We start from the raw sequence: 20,025 nt of genomic DNA, 5'->3' as shown, positions 1-20,025 counted from the left end.
CAGGCAGTTAGGGCCAGGGCCTGGGGAACCTGGCAGGCAGTGAGGGGCCAGGGCCCGGGGAACCCAGCAGGCAGTGGACAGCGCAGCCAGCCCGCCCAGGGACGCGGTGAACCCATCCCCACAGGAGGACTCCCGGACACGGGGTACACAGGCGGCCACCAGGCCCTGCAACTGCACAGGGAGGAGGAGGCGCGCCCCGACGCCCGCACCGGCCCCCAGGCCACAGGGGCCCCTAGGACAGACACTGAGCAGGAGCCAGGCCCCTGCACTCGCTGCCGCTGTGAGGCGGCACGTGAGAACAGTGACACGCGTGTGCTCCGCGGGGCTGGCACCCCGAGAGCTCACGTTTGCCCGTCAGGGCAGGCGGGCGGGCGGGCGGGCGCGCACCATCCCGTAGAGCAGGTCCAGGGCGCGCAGGCGGATGGACTCGTCCTTGTCGTCCAGGCACTGCAGCACGAGGTCTTTGTGGGACTGCACGGACTTGGGGTGTGTCTTCAGGATCTTGGACATGGCCAGCAGCCCCAGGTACTTCACTGCGCAGAGGTGGGGAGAAGCAGTTTAGCCGGGACACGGCGACAAGGGTGCCAGAGCGGTGGGCCACTGCCTGGCCCCGACAGGCGGGGTGCCGAGGGGACATGGCTCCCCGCTGGTACAGCTGCACGGCCCTCGGAGCCAGGGCAGAGGCTGTGCACCGCGCCTCCAGCAAGGCTCCGTGCGGTGCCCGCTGTAAGACAGAGTAGCAACACGGCACAGAGCCCCGGAAGGCCCTGCTGCTCGCCCAGGTCCTCCTGGCCACTGCTCCCAGGGTGAGGGTCAGGGTCCAACAGCGATCACCAGTGTCCCTCCAGCCACCCGGCGTGCAGGGGTGGAAAGACTCGGGCCAGGGAGGGGCCCCGGCCAGGAGAAGCACCTGCGGCCCCAAGCCCCCTCCCGTGTGCACACTGCGCCCCCACTATACCCCAGGCGGGTCTGCGAAAGAGCAGGCCTCTCCGGGACCACCGGAAAGCTGGTGCAGACCAGGAGAGGGGAGCGGGGCCCTGGGGGCAGCACTACGGCCTCGGTCCATGCAGAGGCCGGGCCCCAGGGCTCCAGGGTGACACAGCCTGCAGGGTTGGGGGGGGACTTACAGTTCTGGTCAGAGTCTTCTATTAATATCCTCAACTTCTGAACACAGAGCTGCAAAGAGGGAGCCCTGGTCACACACCACCTGCTGCAGCCAGAGTGGGCCCCTGCCCTGCCCTAGGTGCCGGGGACCAGCCTCGGCCCGCAAGACAGAGGGGAGAGCAGCGGGGGGAAGGGGAGGACAGAGGACCCCGTGCTGAACCTACACAGTGGACAGGTGGGGGCGAGGAGTGGCCCTGACAGACTGGGGCACCCCAAACCCCAGCACGCCACATGCAGAAGCAGGTGCGGCGGCAGTGCCCTGTGCAGAGGGCCGGTCAGGGAGCCCCGGGGCTGGTCCTTGGGTGGACAGGGGTCACAGGCAGTGAAGCCAACGTGGAGGCCCCAGGGTCAGGCCCAGAGCTGTGCCCCGGGGGGCACTGGGGAGCCAGGAGCCAGCAGAGACCCCAGCAGGAGCGCTGGCTCCAGAGTGCAGAGCTGGCCAGGGGCTTCTGGCCACTGCTCAGCGGTGTGCTCACCCCACAGACAGGGGCACAACCCTGCAGGGACAGGGCCGGGTGGGGGCCCGCTGGAGGGGCAGAGAGGCACGGCTGGTTCCGCCCAGCCCTCCCACAGGCCCCAGCACCACCCGCTCCGGCCGGGGTACCTGGATGCTGGCGCTGTGGTTGGGCATGCCCGAGGACAGGGAGATGAGCACTGAAACAGAGGGCCCGGTCAGTCCCACGGAGCCACCGTCACCCGTGTCCCCCGCACCTGGCCGCCGCCCAGGAGGCACACGCCGCGGGAGCTCCAGCAGCGCACAGCTGGCCCCGCAGGCCCACGGCTGCGCCCTGAGAAGGCAGCAGCGAGGCTGCCCCATGCCACACCAGGGAGCGTGCACCTGGGGGCATGCCCGGACCCGACGGGGGCCCGGGACCAAACTGCTGCTGCAGACACGCGGCTCATGCCAACCCCTCTACTGGATCAGGACCCCAGGTGCGAGCCCGGGTGCTGGGGCTCCTGCAGGCCGCGGGGCAGAGGGCTGCAGCCCCTCCGCCCATCTCGCCGAGGCCCCCCGTTCCTTGTCCCTGGCTGCTGCTCTGGCAAAGCCAGGTGGCAGAGATGGCCACCTGCAGAGCCCCAGGGTCCTCCCACACCTGGGGCGGTCCTGGGTCCCCAATTCGGTCACCCCCGGCTGCCTTGGTATCTCTCACTGCACTCAGCCCTCATGCATGGAGCCGAGAGCCCCAAGCCATATCATACGCCGACAGGCTGGGGCTCAGGCTCAGCCCAGCCCCGAGGCCTCGGGCTCCCTGTCCAAGGCTGCACAGGCCGGGCCATGCCACACACTGCTCTGCACGTGCCAGGCCCCAGAACAGCTCAGCTGGGCCCATCCCCCGCCCCCTCCATCCCCAGGGCCACCTCGACCCTGCCCAGGCCCACCCTGGCCCACGTCCCAGACGCCTCCGCCCACTCCGGAAGTGCAAGGCTGCTCACAGACCCCTCGGGCCCCACTGAGGTGCAGGCCCCAGGCCGGCTTCTTGGGAATGACTTAGCAGCCTCCCCGGGCACCCAGGAGTTGCGACCGCTGTCGGAGACACGGGTGCCCTAGCCCAGGGCTCCCCGGCCAGCCAGGCAGGCAGGAGAACGCCAGCTCTGGAAACCAGTGTGCAAGAAACAGCACGGGGGCTGGTGCCACGCGCACTGGGTAGCCCAGCACTGCAGCACCGGCATCCCGACCCCGGCTGCTCCACTCCCATCCAGCTCCCTGCTGTGGCTGGGAAAGCAGAAGACGGCCCGACTCCTCAGGCCCTGCACCCGCGTGGGGGACCCCGAAGACGCTCCTGGCTTTAGCCTGGCCCAGCCACGGTATTGCAGCCCTTTGGGGAGTGACCCAGCAGACAGAAGATCTCTCTCTAGCTCTTTCAAACAGATAAATCGACAAACAAGAAAGAAAGAAAAGGAAAAAGAGAGAGAAAGAGGAAGGAAGGAAGGAAGGAAGGAAGGAAGGAAGGAAGGAAGGAAGGAAGGAAGGGCAAGACAGGAGACGGCCAGCCGCACCCCGGAGCAGGAGTACCGCCTTGGCTTCTCCCACGTGCAAGGCGGGAGCGACAGGGCGCGGGGCCTTCTCACGGCCCAGGCACCAGAAACACATCCGCCCGAGGCTATGCGTGGCCTGGCCGCATTCGGACTGGAACCGACTGGGCGACGGCTGATCCGGCCAGGGGCGCGGCAGGACTGGGCGTCCCGGTCATCCCGCAGGACCCCGGGAACACACGGAATCTGCCTGCAGGAGCGCTCGGCGTGGACACACGCACCAGGGGCTTGCGTCACAGCGACACCTCTCAGAGGCTATGCCGGGAGCCAGCGGCCGGTGGACCTCACCCTCTCACACTCCCCAGGGACCCGGCGGGGGAAGGCCACGAGCCGCCGAGGCTGGTGGGCATCGGTCCACTCCAGGTGACCCGAGGGCCACGCCAGCTGCAGGCCAAGCCACCTGGCTCTGTTCCTCGGCTCCGGCAGGGACAACGCTTGGGGTCACCGGGCCCCCACCCCGCGTCTACACTCACCTGCGATCACAGTGTTCACACATTCATAGAGGAGGGACATGGCCGACGTGCTGAGGAGAGAAGCGCAGGCCGGTCAGCACAGCCCGCGAGGGAGGGGCCCAGTGCGGGCCCGGTCAGCACGGCCCGTGAGGGGGCGCCCAGTGCGAGCCGGGTCAGCAGGGCCCGCAAGGGGGGGGCCCAGTGCGGGCCGGGTCAGCGGGGCCACAGCGGCCGACCCTCCAGACCCAGCCTGGCCGAGATGGGGGGACACACTCCAGGACCTGCGTCACAAGGTCCCGACGACTCCTCGCCCCTGCCGAGCACCCTACACAGGCCCCTCCGCCTCTTGTGGCTGCTCCGGGCTCCCGTCCAGGGTCCTGCACCTCCCCAACATCAGCACAGCCCGCAGCCGCTGCCCGCACTGTCCCTGGGGCGGAAGCCGGCCCACCTCTAATAACCACACAGCCCCACCTGCACAGCCCCTGCCCTACCCCGTGACGTACAGTACCACAGAGGGCACCCAGCACCCAACGGCCCCGCGGGTCTACTCTAGGGCAAGACCTGAGGCACAGGTGGACAAGGCCTGGCGCACTCGGCGGACAGCGTGGCCCGGCCACCCTCTCCCTGGCTGGGCTCTGGACAGCGAGCAGCACAGCCCCTGGGCAGGGCAGGCACAGGAAGCTCTCCACTCGGATGCTCCCAGGGAGCGACCTCAGCCCCGACCACTGGAGCCAGGGAGAGAAGGCGGCCGTGGGCTGGGCCCGTGGGAGCCGTTCCTGACGTCTCAGGAACCACGCAGCCTTCAGGCCCGCCGGCCGCAGCTACGAAAACACCCACCCCCAGACAGCAGGGCTCTGACTCCATGACCCCAGCAGACGCCGGGAGACCTGGGTGGGGCCCGGGGTCCCAGCTCACGCTGAGCAGCAGGGGCGGGGAGATGCTCCTTCCTGGCTCCTCCCATCACCCACAGCCGCTTGGGGGAGGGGTCCGGAAGCGAGGTGGCCTGTGCACCTGCCCCTGCAGCGCTGCAGCTGCTCCTAGCTCAGAGCCCTGGGCGTGACGAGAAGGCGTGTCCCCCTCGGGGATGGTCCCTGCCGCCTCCCTCGGCCCCGCCCGGCGTCTGTGGCTTCTCGGAGCTGACGAAGGGCCCCTCTGAGACCTGCCCCGTGCGGCAGCCGGCGCGGGCGCTCACCTGTGGATGAGGTTGGTGAGGGGCTCGATCAGCTTCTTGCCCAGCCTCGGCTCCAGCGGGGTCAGAGCGCCGAACTGCAAGGAGAGAGGAGCCACGGTGAGCGGGGCCGCGCGGCGGGGCTGCGCCCACCGGGCCGCGGGTGCGGGCACTTGCCAGCTTGATGATCTTGATGAGCACCCAGTTGTTGGTGGACGACGTCATCAACTTGAAGAACAGCGGGGCCAGGGACAGGTAGTTCTTGGGGTTGCGCCGGGCCAGCTCGCAGATGACATTGACGGCCGCAGACTGCACCCCTGTGGTCACAAGGGGGCGCCCTCGTCAACGGGGGGGCGGCCCTCAGCAGCAAGGGAGGGCGTCCTCACCCACGGGAGCCTGAAAGACGTCCAGGGACTGGAGTCCTGGGAGCTGGTGATCCCAGACACGCGTGTGAGCCCTGACACACCCAGGTAGCCACACACGTGATCCAACACAGCTGGGCACAGACAACACATGTGACCCCTGCCACCTGGGTGCACACGCGTGTGCAGGTGGTGAGAACTGCCCCCCCCACACACACACACTCCTCCTGGCTTTGCTGAGCAGGCCTGGAAGCAACCACGCTTCAAGGAGCAAACCTGGGTCTGGGTCTCGGTCCCTGGCCACCACCCACCAGTGAGGAACCAGGGTGCTCGAGGCACAGGGGCTCCAGGGTGAGAACAGCGCCGGGCGGGGACAGGAAGGGGGGTCTGGCGGGGACACGTCTCACAGGGGCGCCAAGCACTGACGCGGGGGCTGTGGTGCAGAGCGGGTAGACGTGCGCAAGTCCACCCCAGGGCAGGCGCACGAGGGGCAGGGAGAGGAAAGGCCACCGCCAGCGAGGGCCGTGGGCGGGGCTGCGGGCGGGGCGGCCGGCTGACCACCAGCAAGGGCCGTCAGTGGGGCTGTGGGTGGGGCCAGCTGACCACCAGCGGGGGCCGTCAGCAGGGGCCGTGGGCAGGGCGGCAGGCTGACCACCAGCGGGGGCCGTCAGCAGGGGCCGTGGGTGGGGCAGGCTGACCACCAGTGGGGGCTGTGGGCGGGGCAGGCTGACCACCAGCGGGGGCCGTCAGCAGGGGCCGTGGGCAGGGCGGCAGGCTGACCACCAGTGGGGGGCCGTGGGCGGGGCCGTGGGCGGGGCGGGCTGACCACCAGTGGGGGCCGTGGGCGGGGCAGGCTGACCACCAGCGGGGGCCGTCAGCAGGGGCCGTGGGCAGGGCGGCAGGCTGACCACCAGCGGGGGCCGTCAGCAGGGGCCGTGGGTGGGGCAGGCTGACCACCAGTGGGGGCCGTGGGCGGGGCAGGCTGACCACCAGCGGGGGGCGTCAGCAGGGGCCGTGGGTGGGGCAGGCTGACCACCAGTGGGGGCCGTGGGCGGGGCAGGCTGACCACCAGCGGGGGGCGTCAGCAGGGCCGTGGGCGGGGCGGGCTGACCACCAGCAGGGCCGTGGGCGGGGCAGGCTGACCACCAGTGGGGGGCCGTGGGCGGGGCGGGCTGACCACCAGCAGGGCCGTGGGCGGGGCGGGCTGACCACCAGTGGGGCTGTGGGCGGGGCGGGCTGACCACCAGCGGGGGCCATCAGTGGGGCCGTGGGCGGGGCGGCAGGCTGACCACCAGCGGGGGCCATCAGCGGGGGGCCGTGGGCGGGGCGGCAGGCTGACCACCAGTGGGGGCCGTGGGCAGGGCCTTGGGCGCCCGCATCCCACAGGGGCACCGGTTCCAGTCCCGGCTGCTCCACTGCCAACCCGGCTCCCCGCTAATGTACTCGGGAAGGCAGCAGACGCCAGACACCTGGCCCCTGCACCACACAGGAAACTCGAATGGAGTCCCAGCTCCCGGCCATGCCTGGCTCAGCCTGGGCCGCTGCAGCCGTCGGGGGAGCGACAGCAGAGGGGAGATCTCTGCCCCTCCCCCACCCCCTCCCTAAAGGACAGCACCACCAGCGGAAGGCACTAAGCCTTGTGGGCAGCATAGTCCCAGAGGGCAGGTGGCCCCCGGGTTCTCCCTGGGGAGCCAAGCGGCAGCGTGCCCTGGCCAGATCCAGGCTCCCCACACAACCCCAGGACAACACTGAACCTTGAGCTCCACCCGAGGCCGCTCTGCCCCAGGACAGGGCTGGTGGAGCCGGACCGGGGTGTTCAGGAACCGCCAGGTCACACACGCACACAGGGACAGCAGCCAGCCCAAGGTGCTCTGACACAGGGGGCCACACCCGGCCACACCACTGAGCACTGCTCCCCCAGCCACACCACTGAGCACCACTAACCCTAGCCACACCACTGTGCAACACTACCCCAGCCACACCACTGAGCACCGCTCCCCCAGCCTCACCACCGAGCACCACTACCCCAGCCACACCACCGAGCACCGCTCCCCCAGCCACACCACCAAGCACCACTACCCCAGCCTCACCACCGAGCACCGCTCCCCCGGCCACACCACTGAGCACCGCTCCCCCAGCCTCACCACCGAGCACCTCTACCCCAGCCACACCACCGAGCACCTCTACCCCAGCCACACCACCGAGCACCGCTTCCCCAGCCACACCACCGAGCACCACTACCCCAGCCTCACCACCGAGCACCGCTTCCCCGGCCACACCACTGAGCACCACTACCCCAGCCTCACCACCGAGCACCGCTCCCCCGGCCACACCACCGAGCAACACTCCCCCAGCCTCACCACTGAGCAACACTCCCCCAGCCTCACCACTGAGCACCGCTCCCCCAGCCTCACCACTGAGCAACACTACCCCAGCCACACCACTGAGCACCGCTCCCCCAGCCTCACCACCGAGCACCGCTCCCCCAGCCACACCACCGAGCACCGCTCCCCCAGCCTCACCACCGAGCAACACTACCCCAGCCTCACCACCGAGCACCGCTCCCCCAGCCTCACCACCGAGCACCGCTCCCCCAGCCACACCACCGAGCACCGCTCCCCCAGCCACACCACCGAGCACCGCTCCCCCAGCCACACCACCGAGCACCGCTCCCCCAGCCACACCACTGAGCACCGCTCCCCCAGCCACACCACTGAGCACCTCTACCCCAGCCTCACCACCGAGCACCGCTCCCCCAGCCTCACCACCGAGCACCGCTCCCCCAGCGGCAGGCCTGCACCAGCCATCACGCGCTTTGCCCGCCCCTTGGGCTCCGTCTCCTGCCCCGTGCTGCAGGGGAGTCTGGCTGGGAGCCCGTGGTCCCCGCGGTCCCTGCCCGTGTGGTGCTAGGGCCACACCGCCCACGCTAAGTGGACGCTCAGTGACCCTTGCTGGCCGTGCTGGTACAGCCTCGCCTTCCTCGCCCAAGTCGCCTCAGTTTCCAGCTCTCCACCCCTCCTGGCACCAGCTCCCCAGGGGAGGGACAGCCAGGTGCAGCCTGCTCCACACCGCCCACTCCTGCCGCAGTGACCCCACACAGCGGGACCTCCCCACTGGACCCCAGGAAAGCCACAGGCCTAGGGTTCCCGCGCCTTCTCCTCCAGCCTAGGTCTCTCTACCACTAGGGGGCGCACTCGGCAAAGCCCACCCCCGCGGTCCAGCAACCTCAGATACAACCAGCTCGCTGCAAACCTCCAACAGCCACCAGGGATGAGGGGAGCCGCGGTGGACGGCGCGGTGGACGGCGCGGCTGAGCCGGCCCCTGCGGAGCTCCCGGCCCCTCCCGCCCTGCCCCATCCTCACCAATGGCTGCACTGGGCCTTGCAGTCCCCCCAGGCCATGCCGAGCCCCACCATGGCCGGGACGACCCGGGAACGCCCCCGGCACGCATGGAGGGGACGTGGGGGGTTCCCGGGGGCTGCTGCCCCCACAGCCCCCCGAGCCCTGACGCAGAGCCACAAACCAGGGTCGGGGTCCTCCAGCTTCTCCTTCAGCCGGGGGAAGGCGGGGCGCAGCGACTCGGGGTGCTTCAGGAACACCTTGTACATGATCAGCACGGCCTTCTTCCTGATGTAGGGCTTCGTGTGCGACATCTGCGGGCGGGCGGCCGTGGCGTGGGGCTCTGCACCCCTCTCCGCGCCCCTGCCCACCTCCCCACGGCCCTGGCAGCATCGCCCCCAGAGGGGGTGCGACAGACAGGGAGGCGGGAAAGCCTAGTGGTCCCAGCAGCCATCGGCCTGGAGCTCCTGGGGCTGCCTCCCCCCAGGGTGGCCCTCAGCTGCTGGCCCATCCCATTGGCCGGGCACCGCGACCCTGGCTGCAGGCCTGCACCGGCCACACCACAGTGCCTCTGAGCCCACCGAGGACGGGTGTCGCCCGAGGCTGTGACGCCCCAGCCCCCACGCGGAAGCTGAGCGCCAGAGCCGCCCGCCTTCCAGACCACAGGACAAGGTGTGGACATGGCCATGGAGAGGGGCTGCCAGGCGGGGGGCCCTGGCGAGAACCTGCGGCCCCAGGGCCCTGGCCACGGTCCTGCGGTCAGAGGAGGAAGCCTCCCGGCCTGGCCCCCTCACAGCCGGGCTCCCCGGGGACGTGGGGGTGCGCACACTCACCAGGGTCATGATGTCATTTGCCAAGTCTCTGGCAAGATCTGGGGTAACAAAACAGGAGAGACCCGTCAGTGCAACTCCAGTGTCGTGCTGGCTGGGGCTGCTCAGGTCCTAGAAGAGGAGGGGCGGCGGCTCAGCAGACCCAGGCCACGCCCCCGCCACGCCCCCACCTGCCCCTGGACAGGGAGGAAGGACTTCCAGCCTCCTTGGGACAGAGGCCTGGGGAGGGGGCTCCGACTGCAGGTGGGGAGGGGGCTGGGTGCTCCTCACCAGCAGAGGGCTGGCCCAGCTCTGGGCCTCAGACACAGAGGAACACGGTCTGGGCGAGGGGCTGGCTTAGGGAACCCCAGGGGCTTCTCAGTCACATATCTGTGCACCCCAAGATGCCGGATGAATGCTGACCTAGGCCATGGCTGTGAACGTGAAAACCCAGGCTGTAAAGGTCGCTGTGTCGGGACGGCGCTGTGGCGTAGCGGGTAAAGCTGCCGCCTGTGACACTGGCATCCTATATGGGCACCAGTTCGAGTCCCAGCTGCGGCCTGGGTGCCAAGCAGCAGAAGGTGGCTCGGGTCCTGGGGCCCCTGCACCCGCGTGGGAGACCCAGAAGCAGCTCCTGGCTCCTGGCTTCGGACCAGCCCAGCTCTGGCCATTGCGGCCATCTGGGGAGTGACCCAGCGGGTGGAAGACCTCCGTCTCTCCTACTCTGTGTAACTCTACCCTTCAAATACCTGAAGTAAATCTTTAAAGAAATTAAATTTAAAAGGTAATAAAAAACAGTAGGAGTCGCTGTGCCCCTAGGCCAAGGAGGGAACTTGAGAACCCCCACACAGGGGCAGGCACGCACCCACGTCCCACATCACAGTCCCTGGGTTCAAGCCCCAGCTCCGGCTCCTGACCCCACTTCCGACTAACACGCACCCTGGGAGGCAGCAGTGACACTCCAGGCCTTGGGTCCCTTCCACCCACGTGAGAGACCCGGATGGGGTTCCTGGCCTGTGGCTTCAGTGCCAGCTGGGGTCACTGGGGGACTGGGGAGGGAACCAGCAGATGGAAGCGCTGTCTCTCAGCACAGCCCCAGCCCCTCAGTGGTCAGACGTCCACTGGAGCAAAGCTGACCGCAGGGCGGAAGCAGAGCTGTGGGAGCCCCCGGGAAGTTGCCCCGTGAAGAGGGGAGAGAGGGCCACAGCCAGCCCACTCCCGGGCCCTCTGCCAGCTTCAGGGGCCACAAGGAATGCATTCCCGCTGTGAGTGGCCGAACACTGAGGGGCAGGTGGGGCCGTGTCTACGTCTGGCGAGGGCCTGGGAGGTAACGTGGGCACAGCACGAGAGCCCCAAGCCCCACCGTGTACTAGCCTCCCCCGAGAGCCCCCCCACCCCGTCAGCTGGAGCCCAGACCCAGCCCGAGCCTGCTGGCCCCGGACACACAGAGCTCTCCTTTTCTGTCACCCTGCCTGCCCACCGTCCCAGAACCCACTCCCTTCCTCTGTCTGACTCCAGTCCCCTGACGCCTCCCACCAGGTCCCCTCTCCGCTCCTGGCCAAGTCTGCCCCACAGCCCCAGGGCTCCGGGCTGCACTGGCCCCACAGCCGGCAGCTCCACAACGCGGCTCCCAGCAGCCTCCTCAGCCGCGCACAGCCCGCCCACAGCACGGCCCAGGACCCAAGCCCAGGTCACTGGGCCAGCCTGGGTGGCCTGGAGCTGGAATGGGGCCAGCTGCCCACGCCAGGCGGACAGCCTTCTCCAACACCCGGCAGGAGACAAGAACCGCTCCAAGCACTGGGGCCCGAGGGCAACGCCGCAGCTGGACAGCTTCAGAACCTCAACTTCACGCGCCACTCCGACGCCGCACGCCGCGGGACTCGAAGGGGCAGCGCCCACGGGGCCAGCCCTGGGCACACCCTGCAGTGCCACTAAGGAAAATGAAGGCGAGGGGACCCAGCGCCGCTGGCCTCGCACCCACAGGAGCAAAGCTCACGCGTGGATGTCCCGTGGGTATGACGCGTGCGCTCTGCTGGCGCCGGGAGCCAGCAGCTCCCCAGCACTGGATGCGGCCCTGCGGCCGAGGGCTGTGGCGGGGGAGGGCCGCAGTGGGGGAGGGCCGCCTACCTTCCGGATCTGATTGGTCGTCAGCATGATGACGTCGGTGCCTTCGTGGAAGCACTGGGAAGCCGCGAGGTAGCCGATGCGCTGCGGGGGAAGACAGAGCGGTCAGGGGCAACTCCGCCCGGGGCCCAGGAAGCCGCTGCCCGCAGGGCTGGGAGCCGGTCTTCTAAGGCTTGTGCCCACATCCAACCCATCACCAACATCCTGCAGCCCCACCAGGGGCCGCGTCTCCGGTCTCGGTCTGCAAGGGGCAAGTGGCAGCTTTGGGACACTCCAAACTCTCTGCCAGGCGGGGCCTCCTGCAGAGGGAGCTGGAGCTCAACCCATCTCTTCACAAAAGAAAACACCGCCCGGGCAGTGCACAACGCCGTGGTGACGCCGACGACACCCGCGACGCGGCGCCACGTGCGGTTTGTTACTCTGGTCTTTCGGGATTTCTCTTTTTGCTTTCTTGTAACTCGAGTTTCCATTAGCAAACACTTAGGCGTGAGGACATTCAATGACAGCACCCGTGGGACGAACTCACCCCGGCCAGTGGAGCTGTCCTCCGGGCGACAGAGGCCCCGCCCGCTGCTCCCTGACCCCCACACCCCTAACCTTCCTCAGCCGTGATTGCTTTTTATAAAACAAGAAACTCACGCTGGATGGGAACTGCCCACGTGAGGACCGGTGGAGAGGACAGGGCTGGGAGGGCCACGCGGCCCCACCCCAGGCCCTGCGCTCGCGGCCCATGCGGGGCCTCAGGGCTCACCTTGAACGTGAACTTGGAGGCGCTCATCACTTCGATGATGTTGAAGGCGGCCCAGCTGATATCGTATCCCAGCATCTGTAACTGTGACGGGGTGGGGAGGGGGACGGCGTCTTCACTGGCAAGGCTGAGACCAGGGGCTCACCTCCACCACGGAACTCCTTCCCGGCACACGGGCTGGACTTCATCTACCACGCCTCCGCCCTTGGACCTCCACCCATGTGAGTGACACGGACACCCCGTGAGAGGGCCAAGGCCTGCCGCCAAACCTGGCCTGGCTGAAGTCCCCCTGCCCCTGCGCGTCAGTGACCGGCACTTCCCAACAGCCACAACTCCTGGACAAGGCCTCCGCCTCCGTCCCGCCGAGCAAACAGGCAGAGGGGGCGAGCAGTGCCCAGCGGAGGGGGGCGCAGGACTCACGTAGGTCAGCTTGCAGACGGCGTTGGCCTTCACGGCGATGCTGTCCTGCTTCAGCTCCTGCTTGATCTCGTCAATGCACTGCGAGATGTACTTCGCCTAAAGGAGAGGGGCAAAATGCCGGGGTCTACAGAACGTTCCAGAAGGCAGTCAGGACCACCGCGCTCTGAGACCTGAGTATGAACTGTGCTGTTGCAGCCATTTGGGGGTTGAACTAGTGAATTGAAGCCCTCCCTCTCCCCCCCTCCCCGTCTCTGTAACTGTGCCTTTCCAATCCATAGATTATTTTTTTAGGTTCATTTATTTGACACAGAGTTACAGAGGGAGAGGCAGAGAGAGGTATTCAGTTGCTAGACGGCCACAATAGCCAAGACCCGGCCAGGCGGAGCCAGGAGCTTCGTCAGGGACTCCCACACAGATGCAGGGGCTCTCCCAGGCGCATCAGCGGGGACCTGGGTGGGAAGCCGAGCAGCCGGGACTCAGCGGCGCCCACACAGGAAGCCAATGCCGCGGGCGCAGGTGGCGGCTTTACCACCACGCCACAGCACCGGCCCCAAAGTCAATAAATCATAAGAAATAAATAGTCCCGGCCGGTGCCGTGGCTTAACAGGCTAATCCTCCGCCTTGCGGCGCCGGCACACCGGGTTCTAGTCCCGGTCGGGGCACTGATCCTGTCCCAGTTGCCCCTCTTCCGGGCCAGCTCTCTGCTGTGGTCGGGGAGTGCAGTGGAGGATGGCCCAAGTGCTTGGGCCCTGCACCCCATGGGAGACCAGGAGAAGCACCTGGCTCCTGCCATCGGATCAGCGCGGTGCGCCAGCCGCGGTGCGCCAGCCGCAGTGCGCCTACCGCGGCAGCCATTGGAGGGTGAACCAACGGCAAAGGAAGACCTTTCTCTCTGTCTCCCTCTACTGTCCACTCTGCCTGTCAAAAAAAATTAAAAAAAAAAAAAAAAAGAAAGAAATAGTCCCCTATTTTAACTGTTTTCCATAGGCTGTTTAAAGTTTACTTTTATTTACTGCAAGTGCAGAGAGAGAGAGCTTCCCCCCACTGCTTCACTCCCCAGATGCCCTCACCAGCGGGGCTGGGCCGGGCTGAAGCCAGGAGCCCAAGCCCTGGAGTCGCTGCCTGCTCCCTCCCAGGAGGCCGGGTGGGACGAGGGGGGTCCTGACCCCCGGCCCCACGTGGCAGCCCCACGTGCCAACAGCAGCCGTTCCTGAGGACGCCAGCCGTCCGCAGCTGACGGACGCCCACGACGGGGCGCGCTGCCCGCAGCTCGGGACCGCCCAGGGCCAGCACGGAGAGCGGCTCCTCGGACAGAGCCTCCCACACGCGCTGTGGCTGCAGGAGGTTCCGGGGAGCAGGCGGTCCCGCTCGCCGGGGCTGTCTCCACTGGCCCGCCCCCTGCCCCCAGCAGCCACGAGGCGGAGTGCACCGAGCACAGCGGCTATGGTGAGGGACAGACCCCAGAGAGCGAGAGGGAGAGCAGGAGGGAGAGCGGCAGGGAGCCCGCGTGCCCAGATCTCTGGATGTCCCCGGAACGTCGCACGCCCCGCGAGCTCCCCAGCCTCCCGCCTCCCGCCCACCACAGGGCGTGGCACGGCACCCTCAGCCCAGACCAGTCAGAGGCCCCATAAACACCCCCTCCAGGCACCACTCCTGAGAAACCCGACGGATCCAGGTGCCGCAACGTCCCAGCTATGCCCAGCAAACCACCCCCAGTTACGCACGACCAGAGGCTGGAAACAACCTACACTCAAGAAAAAGCCACCCAGGACCCCCCCCCCCCAGCCACCTCAGCCCGGCACTGTCACAGGCCAGGCAGGAGCCGCTGCCCAGCGCAGAGTGAGCCCCGGCCCGTCCAGGTCACCGCCTCCCGGAGCCGGGCCGCCCAGCTGCTGGCAGGCCTGAGAGCCAGCACCCACCCCCGGTCTGAGGGGCAGCCCTCAGGTCTCTGGGGACCCCTAGGGGGCAAGACCAACAGGCCCTGCTTGTTTCCACGACGCTCAGACGTCAGCTCAGGAAAGTTCCCAAAGTCTGTCTACCCTGCCACGGATTCCGGGTGGAAGGAACAGGAACAAGCGCGCCTGCTCAGCTCCGGCTCCAGGGCTCTCCCGACGGCACCCCCCAGGCCCCCCACCACCACACGTGAGGGCCGCGCCTGAGGTGCACAGACGTCAGACCCCGACACGACCTGCCGAGCCCGAGTCACTGCAGGGCGAGACAGCCGCCGACCGGGACCGCAGGGGTGTCCAGGGTGGAGCCGGGGGAACTGCGGCCAGGAGGCCCCGTGCACAGAGACAGCAGGAGTGGGGACTCGGCCAGCAGGTGTGCGGGGGGCGGGGGGGGGGGGCCTGGGCACAGCGTACGCTGGGACACTGGACAGACAGGTCCCGAAGCCAGGATCTGGGCTGCAGACAAGGAGCGGGGCAGGACCGCCCTGCCACGGGCTTCGTGGGGGCGGCCAGCGGCCCCGTGCCCGGCCCTGCGCCCCTCTTCCAGGACGCGGCTGCGGCGCGAGGAGGTCACACAGGAGATGAGGCAGAAAGGCCACGGGCACGGAAGGTCCCGGGGCCCAGGGCGCTCATGGGGACTGGGGAGACTTCCTGGAGAACCGGTGACCTGGGCAGGCAGCGGCCCCCACAGTGCAGGTTCCCCAGCAGGGCAGCCACGGGGCTCCCAGGACAGCGAGAGGACCAGGGTGGGGGCAGTGGGGGACAGGAGGGGGTGCGGGTTCCCCAGGACAGCGAGAGGACCAGGGTGGGGCAGTGGGGGACAGGAGGGGGTGCGGGTTCCCCAGGACAGCGAGAGGACCAGGGTGGGGGCAGTGGGGGACAGGCGGGGGTGCGGGTTCCCCAGGACAGCCAGAGGACCAGGGTGGGGGCAGTGGGGGACAGGTGGGGGTGTGGGTTCCCCAGGACAGCGAGAGGACCAGGGTGGGGGCAGTGGGGGACAGGAGGGGGTGCGGGTTCCCCAGGACAGCCAGAGGACCAGGGAGGGGGCAGTGGGGGACAGGAGGGGGTGCGGGTTCCCTAGGACAGCGAGAGGACCAGGGAGGGAGCAGTGGGGGACAGGAGGGGGTGCGGGTTCCCCAGGACAGCCAGAGGACCAGGGTGGGGCAGTGGGGGACAGGAGGGGGTGCGGGTTCCCCAGGACAGCGAGAGGACCAGGGTGAGGGCAGTGGGGGACAGGAGGGGGTGCGGGTTCCCCAGGACAGCCAGAGGACCAGGGAGGGGGCAGTGGGGGACAGGAGGGGGTGCGAGTTCCCTAGGACAGCGAGAGGACCAGGGAGGGAGCAGTGGGGGACAGGAGGGGGTGCGGGTTCCCCAGGACAGCGAGAGGACCAGGGTGGGGCAGTGGGGGACAGGAGGGGGTGCGGGTTCCCCAGGACAGCCAGAGGACCAGGGTGGGGCAGTGGGGGACAGGTGGGGGTGTGGGTTCCCCAGGACAGCCAGAGGACCAGGGAGGGGGCAGTGGGGGACAGGAGGGGGTGCGGGTTCCCCAGGACAGCGAGAGGACCAGGGTGGGGCAGTGGGGGACAGGTGGGAGTGTGGGTTCCCCAGGACAGCGAGAGGACAGGGTGGGGCAGTGGGGGGCAGGAGGTGTGCGGGTTCCCCAGGACAGGTGGGGGAAGCGGGTTCCCCAGGACAGCGAGAGGACCAGGGTGGGGCAGTGGGGGACAGGAGGGGGTGTGGGTTCCCCAGGACAGCCAAAGGACCAGGATGGGGGCAGTGGGGGACAGGAGGGGTGCGGGTTCCCCAGGACAGGTGGGGGTGCGGGTTCCCCAGGACAGCCTGAGGACCAGGGCGGGGCAGTGGGGGACAGGTGGGGGTGCGGGTTCCCCAGGACAGCCAGAGGACCAGGGCGGGGCAGTGGGGGACAGGTGGGGGTGCGGGTTCCCCAGGACAGCCAGAGGACCAGGGCGGGGCAGTGGGGGACAGGTGGGGGTGCGGGTTCCCCAGGACAGCCAGAGGACCAGGGCAGGGGGAGTGGGGGACAGGAGGGGGTGCGGGTTCCCCAGGACAGCCAGAGGACCAGGGCAGGGGGAGTGGGGGACAGGAGGGGGTGCGGGTCAGAGGCTGTGGCACAGGGCGTGGCAGCAGGAGATGCGGGCTGTCACAATGCCCAGTGCGGACTCTCACAGTCTGGGAGAGTCCCACCTGGCCTCACCGGGCTCCGGGGGTCGTGGGCCCCGCCTCCCCCAGCGTCTGGCGCTGACCCTGGGCCCCTCCTATCTCAGTGTCCTTGCAGAGTGGGGCGAGGTGCACCCGCACCCCCCCGGAGGGAGACCACAGAAAGGAGGCGGCGGCCGGAAGCCGGGGGCTGGAGGAGGAGGTCCCAACCCTGAACAGCGGACAGCACCGGCCCAGGGAACCGCCCCTCGTGACCCCGCGCCCCAGCAAGGTGCCGCTCCCGCCTGCTCAGCCTCCAACCCCGCTTTCTGCTAGACACACCTGGGACGAGAAGACACGTGGCCCAGGCTGCCCCCACCACGCGGGCGACCCTGGCTCCAGCCTGGAGCAGCCCCAGCCCTTCGGGGAACGAACCAGAGAAGCGCCCAGGGAGCAGCAGGCCCTACATGCCAGCAGACGCGGCCTCCACACCCGGGGCACGGGCATCCTGGCACGGCGGGTAAAGCCACGACGACGCCGGCACCCCACGTGGGCGCCGGTTCAAGTCCTGGCTGCTCCGCTCCCCATCCAGCTCCTGCTAAATGGCCTGGGAGAGCAGGAAGACGGCCCGAGTGTTCGCAGCCCTGCCATCACGCAGCAGACCTGGGGACGCTCCCGGCTCCGCCTGGCCCAGCCCTGACCCTGCCACCATCTGGGGAGTGAGCAGACGATGGAAGACCAGCCTCCCTCTGCAACTCCTTCAGATAAATAAACAGGTCTTTAAAGAGACAGAACCTGGACCTGCAGTAACCGCATCGCCTGTGAGAGGGGGCGTGGCCGAAAACTGCAGGGGACCCCTCCCCCCATACACACACACACATACACATAAACAAAGACACACACAGACACACACACAGAGACACAGACACACACAGAACACACAGGTGGGGACTGCCCTCCCCCCCACACACACAGGTGGGGACCGCCCTCCCCCCATACACACACAGGTGGGGACTGCCCTCCCCCCACACACACACAGGTGGGGACTGCCCTCCCCCCATACACACACACACAGGTGGGGGCTGCCCTCCCCCCCCCCACACACAGGGGTCTTTACAACATCGGGGGAACACGCATGTTAAAAACCGCCTGGAATTCAAAAACTCCTGCACCAAAATCAACTTCATCTTCTCCCTCCTCTTCCACAAACTCCGTGAAATCCCCGGAGCGGGAAGAGACTGGGCAGGAGGAGGGACTTCCCGAGCCGGCAGAGCCTGGGGGCCGGCGCCCCACCCCGCCCTGCCCCGCGAGCAGCTGCAGCCCCGGGCTCCAGCGCTGGGGACTGAACCAGCGGAGAGGCACAGCCCGCGGTCCCGGAGCACAGGGACACCCCTGCGGGCCAGAGCCGCGCGCCGGTCCGGGGGTCCCAGCAGAACCAGACCACACCCCGGCCCCCGCCCCTCAGCCCAGCTGCGCAGGGGAACCGCGGAGCCAGAGCGCAGGGGGCGGGCGGGGAGGGACCGCGGCCCGGCCCAGGTGCGGGCGAGCGGCTGTCCGAGGGCCCTGCAGGGGGCGGGCGGGGAGGGACCCCGGCCGGCCCAGGTGCGGGCGAGCGGCTGTCCGAGGGCCCTGCAGGGCGGGCGGGGAGGGACCCCGGCCCAGGTGCGGGCGAGCGGCTGTCCGAGGGCCCTGCAGGGCGGGCGGGGAGGGACCCCGGCCCAGGTGCGGGCGAGCGGCTGTCCGAGGGCCCTGCAGGGCGGGCGGGGAGGGACCCCGGCCCAGGTGCGGGCGAGCGGCTGTCCGAGGGCCCCGGCCCAGGTGCGGGCGAGCGGCTGTCCGAGGGCCCTGCAGGGCGGGCGGGGAGGGACCCCGGCCCAGGTGCGGGCGAGCGGCTGTCCGAGGGCCCCGGCCCAGGTGCGGGCGAGCGGCCGTCCGAGGGGCCCTGCAGGGGGCGGGCGGGGAGGGGCCCCGGCCCAGGTGCGGGCGAGCGGCTGTCCGAGGGGCCCTGCAGAGGGCGGGCGGAGAGGGACCCCGGCCCAGGTGCGGGCGAGCGGCCGTCCGAGGGCCCTGCCGGGCGGGGCGCCTGCACCTGCTCCGAGGCGCCGGCCGCTCCTCCCCGATCCGGGTCACGCGCTGGGGGCAGGGAGGGACGAGGCCCACTTCGGGAACCCGCGGCCGCGCCCCGGAATCGGGCTCCCGCTCCCAGCCGGCCCCCCAGCCCGGGGGCCCTGCGCTGCGGTCGCCCCAGCCGCCGAGCCGAGGCCCCGCACGTCCCCGGATGCGGCGGTAAACTGAGGCCGGGCGGGCGGGGGCGCGCGGGGGGCCGGCTCACCTCGTCCTCCTTGTGGTTGCGGATGCCGCGGACCAGGTCTTGCAGGTTCTTGTCAAACATGCGGTCGATGCTGCCCTTGACCATCTTGAGGGCCATCGCGGCGGCCCTCGGGCTCTGGCCCCGGGAGGCCCGCGGCCGGGCGCCGCCGAGCGGGGGCCAGGAGGCCGCGCCTACCGCCCGCGGAGCGCTGCGCTGCCGGCCGCCGCGCCGGGGCGGACTCCCAGGCCAGGGTGGCGGCGGGGCCCGGGGACAGCGGCGGCGGCAGCGACCCGCCAAGCAGGAGCCCCGCTCCCGCTCCCGGCAGCTGGCAAATGGCGGACAAGATGGCGGCCCGGTCAGCTGACGACGGCGCCCGGTCTCCAGCTGCCCACCCCCGGAAGCCCCGCCTCCCCGACGGCCACGCCCCCGTACCTCCGGGGCAACGCGTCTCCCTGACGTAGACAGACCGCCCAATGGCAATGCGGACACCGCCCCCTCCGCGGCTAGACCACGCCCCCTCCCGCACAGGGCTCTGCGCTCATTGGTCACCAGCCTCTGGAATTCCACCCACATGCTCGTTCCGGGTTCCAACCACGCCCTGCCCCGCCCCTCAGCTCAGTGACAGCTCTGGGCGTGGCCGGGTGTGGGCGGGGCCAGAGGTGGGCGGAGCGTCCACGTAGAGCTTACCTGGCCAATTTCTTCTACAGCATCAGCTCCGCCATCTGCGAACCTGCCGCTGCGTGCGACACCGGCGGGACTCGAACCAGCGACCTCAGGCCGCAGCTAGGCCCCCGACGCAGCCCTTCGTCCAGTATGCGATTCTCAAGGGCTTCTCCCATGGGGGGCTTGGTCGGGGTGGGGGGGCCTTGGACACTGAAGGACAAGCGGCCAACCTGGCCGGAGACTCGTGTCCAAAACACACCCGATCCGGCAGGCAGAACGGGGATTGGAATTCCTACCAGCCACGAACACGAGATAAAAGGCGAAC

At 69.2% G+C, this 20,025-nt stretch overlaps 1 protein-coding gene across 1 annotated transcript in view; it reads right to left on the bottom strand.

Moving 5' to 3' along the window:
• Positions 1–19,211, bottom strand: part of LOC133754434 (AP-3 complex subunit delta-1) — a 20,227-nt gene extending 1,016 nt beyond the window's left edge. The window contains exons 1-12 of the mRNA XM_062184937.1: positions 19,059–19,211; positions 12,621–12,716; positions 12,204–12,284; positions 11,456–11,536; positions 9,353–9,460; positions 8,704–8,833; positions 4,996–5,135; positions 4,843–4,916; positions 3,672–3,721; positions 1,769–1,818; positions 1,128–1,176; positions 388–533 (exon numbers count right to left, since the gene is read on the bottom strand). Of these exons, the coding sequence (XP_062040921.1) occupies positions 388–533; positions 1,128–1,176; positions 1,769–1,818; positions 3,672–3,721; positions 4,843–4,916; positions 4,996–5,135; positions 8,704–8,833; positions 9,353–9,460; positions 11,456–11,536; positions 12,204–12,284; positions 12,621–12,716; positions 19,059–19,154 (1,101 nt within the window). The 5' untranslated portion in view covers positions 19,155–19,211. The remainder of the gene's footprint in view (positions 1–387; positions 534–1,127; positions 1,177–1,768; positions 1,819–3,671; positions 3,722–4,842; positions 4,917–4,995; positions 5,136–8,703; positions 8,834–9,352; positions 9,461–11,455; positions 11,537–12,203; positions 12,285–12,620; positions 12,717–19,058) is intronic.
• Positions 19,212–20,025: the final 814 nt, after the last annotated feature.

This window comes from Lepus europaeus, unplaced genomic scaffold (genome assembly GCF_033115175.1).
Source record: "Lepus europaeus isolate LE1 unplaced genomic scaffold, mLepTim1.pri SCAFFOLD_105, whole genome shotgun sequence".
NCBI lineage: Eukaryota > Metazoa > Chordata > Mammalia > Lagomorpha > Leporidae > Lepus > Lepus europaeus.
This window is presented reverse-complemented; position numbering and strand designations above follow the sequence as displayed.